Source organism: Bubalus bubalis, chromosome 17, assembly GCF_019923935.1.
Source record: "Bubalus bubalis isolate 160015118507 breed Murrah chromosome 17, NDDB_SH_1, whole genome shotgun sequence".
Lineage (NCBI taxonomy): Eukaryota > Metazoa > Chordata > Mammalia > Artiodactyla > Bovidae > Bubalus > Bubalus bubalis.
In genome coordinates, this window is record NC_059173.1 from 40,231,336 (window position 1) to 40,237,335 (window position 6,000).

Genomic DNA, 6,000 nt, shown 5'->3' on the forward strand with positions numbered 1-6,000 from the left:
GCCGTCTATGGGGTCGCACAGAGTCGGACATGACTGAAGCGCCTTAGCAGCAGCAGCAGTGTCAAGCAGGTAACTGAAGTACTGGGCGTGGATGTGATAAGCAAATGTGAGGGTGTAGACTGAAAAGAAAGCCTAAGGCCTTACCTTGAGTAACTCTAAGAGTCAGTGGTTGTTTAGTAGAAAATGAGACAGAAAGGGGACTAATTCATAGAAAACCAGGAGAGTAGGAACAAAAGCAGATGTCCCAGGAGCTTATGGAAATGGGATGGATGTGCCACTAGGTTGGAATGATGCATCAAATAAAAGGAAAATTGACAAATGCATGACCGAGTAACGCAGTCAAAGCATGAAAGTTAAAGCGCACATCATGATTAGTTCTTAACATATTTAACTTATTTTAGAATATGGTCGCTAATTCATTTGGATGTTGTAAGAAAATAAGCCAATGTAAATCACGCCCTTTTGTTAGTGGCAAGACATATTCTTGAACGCTGTGACTGGAGTATTAGCAGTATTAGCACACAAATATTTGTCTAATAAAGTCTTTCTCAAACATTTTTTTTTTTTTAAATCACCATCCCCTAAAGAGCTGTTTTAGACCTTGTTTCCGAATCCCTGCCATCACTACAGAATGAAACGTTAATGCTACAGGTATATTCTATATCTGCCCTTTGGAAGCCCACAAGCCATGGTGATGGCTAAGATTTTTCTTTTGTTCCTCAGGAACTTATGTTCAGCTCCTTGGGAGCAATATCACCTCCATTAAAACCGCAAGAGCTAATGATTGAAGTTATTGGCCTATTTTGGTTCTTTTAAAGTATTTTTAAATTAAAATTTATTTGTATGTAATTCTTTGTATATAAACTATAAAAATAAAATCAATAGATGACTGAATGAAAGGAGAGATAAATGAAAACTCAGCCTGTTCAAGCCCTTCCTAAATCTTCAGAAAGAGCAGGATCCCATCTATCTGCTCCACCTTTTGGTCATGGCAGTCTTACGCATCTTGCTAACTTACATCCTAACAGGCACAGATTTATTGCCTTACAACTGGAGGATGGCTGTGAGGTTGTGGTTTCTTAACTCTCATGATGTGATTGCAGAGCTTCCCTTTGCCAGATGAGTGGAGCCTTTTAAGCGTTTGGTTTTCCCTGAAACACCTTACAGCTCCTTCTTGGCCCTGCAGGGTTTGATGGCTGCATCGCTTCCATGCTGTACGGTGGAGAGAGTCTTCCTTTCAGTGGGAAACACAGCCTGGCCTCCATTTCTAAGACGGATCCCTCTGTGAAGATTGGCTGCCGTGGCCCGAACATCTGTGCCAGCAACCCGTGCTGGGGAGACCTGCTGTGCATCAACCAGTGGTACGCGTACAAGTGCGTGCCCCCCGGGGACTGCGCCTCCCACCCGTGCCAGAACGGGGGCAGCTGTGAGCCAGGCCTGCACTCCGGCTTCACCTGTAGCTGCCCAGAGTCACACACGGGGAGGACATGTGAGATGGTGGTGGCCTGTCTGGGCGTCTCCTGTCCTCTGGGGAGGGTGTGCAAGGCTGGAAGCCCCGGAGGCCACATCTGTGTCCTGAGTCCGGGGCCCGAGGAGATCTCCCTGCCCCTGTGGGCCGTGCCCGCCATCGTGGGCAGCTGTGCCACCGTCCTGGCCCTCCTGGTCTTGAGCCTGATCCTGTGTAATCAGTGCAGGGGCAAGAAGGCCAACAATCCCAAAGAGGAGAAGAAGCCGAAGGAGAAGAAGAAAAAGGGAAGTGAGAACGTTGCTTTCGATGACCCAGACAACATCCCTCCCTATGGGGAGGACATGACCGTGAGAAAACAGCCCGAAGGGAACCCGAAGCCAGACATCATTGAGAGGGAAAACCCGTATCTCATCTACGATGAGACTGATCTTCCCCACAACTCAGAAACCATCCCCAGTGCCCCTCTGGCTTCACCTGAGCAGGAAATAGAGCATTACGACATCGACAATGCCAGCAGCATCGCCCCTTCGGACGCCGACATCATTCAACACTACAAGCAGTTCCGCAGCCACACCCCGAAATTTTCCATCCAGAGGCATAGCCCCCTGGGCTTTGCCAGGCAGTCCCCCATGCCCTTGGGAGCCAGCAGCTTGACGTACCAGCCTTCCTACAGTCAAGGTCTGAGATCCGGTTCCCTTAGTCACTCAGCTTGCCCAACTCCCAACCCTCTGTCTCGACACAGTCCAGCCCCTTTCTCCAAGTCCTCCACTTTCTACAGGAACAGCCCGGCCAGGGAACTGCATCTCCCTATGAGGGATGGAAATACTTTGGAGATGCATGGTGATGCGTGCCAGCCTGGCATTTTCAACTATGCCACAAGGTTGGGAAGGAGAAGCAAGAGTCCTCAAGCCATGGCATCGCATGGCTCTAGACCAGGGAGTCGCCTGAAGCAGCCCACTGGGCAGATCCCTCTGGAATCTTCTCCACCAGTAGGGCTCTCCATTGAAGAGGTGGAGAGGCTCAACACGCCTCGCCCCAGAAACCCAAGTATCTGCAGTGCAGATCACGGGAGGTCTTCTTCAGAAGAGGACTGCAGAAGACCCCTGTCCAGAACACGGAATCCAGCCGATGGCATCCCGGCTCCAGAATCTTCTTCTGATAGTGACTCGCACGAGTCTTTCACTTGCTCAGAAATGGAGTATGACAGGGAAAAGCCCATGGTATATACTTCCAGGATGCCCAAATTATCTCAAGTCAATGAATCAGATGCAGATGATGAAGATAATTACGGAGCCAGACTGAAGCCTAGAAGGTACCACGGCCGCAGGGCTGAGGGGGGACCTGTGGGCACACAGGCAGCAACGCAGGGGGTTGCTGACAACACACTGCCCTTGAAGCTTGGGCAGCAAGCAGGGAATTTCAACTGGGACAACCTTTTGAACTGGGGCCCTGGCTTCGGCCATTATGTAGATGTTTTTAAAGATTTGGCATCTCTTCCAGAAAAAGCAGCAGCTAATGAAGAAGGCAAAGGTGGGACAACTAAGCCAGCCCCCAAAGATGGGGAGGCAGAACAGTATGTGTGAACTCTGTGTACTGGCATTATAAAAATATAAAAAAACAAGAAACAGACCATGGTAAGGTTGCCCACTAGGGTGGGTCACGTTTGCAAAAGAGGCCAGTAGGGACTGGTTGTTGGAGGGCAAGTAAAAAATAATAACCACAATGCTGCTGAAACAGACTCAAAACAACTCTTTTAATTTAAATATGCTTGGTTAAATTTCTTTGCCTGCATGCATTGTATTTTGTAACTAGTTATGTGGCATGCAGCATTTGGAAAGTTTTTTTCCCCTTATTTACCAGTGTTTGATTTGTGACTTTTGAAATGAATACTGTTGCTGAAATGAACTCGTGCTTTCACCGTGGGGTATGTGTATTGTTTCCATTGTATTATTATTGTCATGTTTTGCATTGCAAGATCCTCGAGGTTTAACCCATCTTTGTAAAGTGTAGAAAGAGCCCTCCTATCCTTAAATGAAAGACTAAGTATTAACACTTTTCAGAACTATAGATTCTGTATTCAATGTTGCTCTGAAATGTCTGAATAATTGAATGTTTTTCATGACAGTGGGTACTAAAATTAAGTCATTTTGTTCAGCACTTTAGGACTTTATTTTTTACAAAGTTTTGTTAAAAATTCTGAAACGTTTTTGTAAACAGTTTTGGTCTTCAGACTTTCATGAGGCTTCCACTTGGAACAAAAGGATCGCCTGTTGTCACCAGGACACTGCCGCTCTCCTGTAAGGAATGAGGTCCTAGCAGCACTTCTCAGAGACATTTTTTAAAGTTATTTATTGAAAAATATTCTATGCTTTTAAAATTTTAAAGAATTGACCTAAAGAAAGCCCATAATTGGACTTAGTTTTCAACCATTTAACATTTACCCCAAGTACCCAGTTTTTATAATTTATATAAAGTCAAATTTCAACATGTCTTACTTTCTGTCATTTTGTAGATCCTTTTTTTTTTTTTTAATACCATGTAAAAACTTTTCTTTTTTTACACCGAAGCTGTGTTTTTGATACTGATATTTTCCTATGCTGAATATTTTTCTTACTTTCAGGGAAGGTAAGAAAATACTTTTTTTACATTGTTACTTATGTAACATTCATATTTTTCACAGTTTGATATTTGTAACATACTATATGCTTTCTACTTTTAAATGCCAACAATAGAATTAAAATATTTATTTAAAATACTTTGCATTCATAGAGTAATTTTAATTTTTCATTTTCCCAGACTCTTTCCATGCCCAATTGAGAAAAGTCTTCACTTGTCAATAGGGTATGGCACGTTGAATGATATATGGGCAACATCATTTTCTTTTTAAAAACATGAATATGGATGATTGCCAGAACAGATATTTTAAGGTTGCTTTAGTGCATTCCTACCTGTCAGAGTTCTTGGACTTCCCTAGAGCCTAATGAGTCTAGACTAAGTTGGGTCTTAGGAGACTGTCTTTGTTATGAACCTGGTTTAAGCATTCTGGCAATAAATGCTTGGAAGTTCCCAGTAGAGCATGTTCACTAAAGGCCAGCTTTCAACCAGGCTTATAATAATAGAAGAGGCAATGAATTAAAGCTAATTATGGAAAAATGTCTGGGTCTCATTTTCTCCAAGGATTCAACTCCAAATTTTCTATACCCAGTGGTGGTTAGGAAGAATGACAGTGAAAACTCTGCTTATGCATACCTGTCTTTAATTTATTGATCACTCTGCTGCATAAATTCTAAACAAATTTTACATGCTATCTTAGCCAAGACAAACCCCTATTTTCATATAGTCACCCAAGAGTGAAACAATCCAGGTGAAGAGACGAGCCTAGAACAAACCCACGGATGTATAAATAGCTGTATCTGAAATAACAGGACTTCTGCAAATTATGTCACAACCTCAGAACTTTTTGTAATTAAATACCTGTCCCATACCTAATATTTGCTGAGAATATTATCCTCTCCCACTGGCTGTCTCTTACTGAATAGAAATTTTAACAATCTGTAAAAGGTTTTAGTATATAAAATATGGACAAGACTTTAGTAAATAAAATATTTTAATAATAACAGATTGAGATATGTACCAGAATTATTTTGTTATTTAATAATGTTGAGATGATTATTTTTGCTTCAGGTAGAAAATAAAATGTGAATATAACCTAAATTATAATATTCATATAACATGATTTTGGGACTGAGTGTAAGATGTTAATCTAATATGGGGCAATTTTTTGTCACCTGGGATGAGCCAACATGTTTTAGTATTTCCCTATGAATTTTAGTATTATGAATTTATGCACCAAATATGGGAACATGTTGATTGTTTTGCATAACTCAAAACAGGATACATCTTTTTTTTCCAAGAAACTCTGAAGCATCTCAATGTCCTCAAGGATATAAACTCTATAATTGAGAACAGAGCTAAAAGTAAAATGATAAACATGATTATAGCTGAGAGTTAAGGGTGAGGAATCTTTTGCCAAGATTCTCTATTCTAATTCTCTAAGAATTCTTTGTGAGATAGAGAATTACTATTCCCTTGATTAATCAATCCCAGTCTCTGCGTAAAACAGGATTTTTATTGGAAAATTTCTAGTCTTTCATCCTTCTTTAAATGTTTTCCATTGAAGCAAGAACAATACTTACGCTGTATTACAAAACAAATCAGAAATGTATGGAATGAAATTTTGACTCAAATGAATACTTACTGAAATAATGAAGTGGCATAACATTATTCTAGTGAAATGGGATTGAAAACAAATTGACAGGGTAACATGCATGCATGCTAAGTTGCTTCAGTTATGTCTGACTCTTTGCAATCCCGTGGACTGCAGCCCACCAGCCTCCTCTCTCCATGGGATTCTCCAGGCAAGAATACTAGAGTGGGTTGCCATGCCCTCTTCCAGAGGATCTTCCTGAGCCAGGGACTGAACTCGCATCTCTTATTGTCTCCTGCTTTGGCAGGTAGGTTCTTTACCGCTA

General features: G+C 41.8%; 1 protein-coding gene across 1 annotated transcript in view; it reads left to right on the forward strand.

Annotated features, from left to right (window-relative positions):
- The window catches only part of FAT4 (FAT atypical cadherin 4), a 177,661-nt gene extending 172,572 nt beyond the window's left edge, over window positions 1-5,089 (forward strand). Inside the window, exon 17 of the mRNA XM_025268036.3 lies at window positions 1,187-5,089. Coding sequence (XP_025123821.3) covers window positions 1,187-3,051 — 1,865 coding nt within the window. The 3' untranslated portion in view covers window positions 3,052-5,089. The remainder of the gene's footprint in view (window positions 1-1,186) is intronic.
- Window positions 5,090-6,000: the final 911 nt, after the last annotated feature.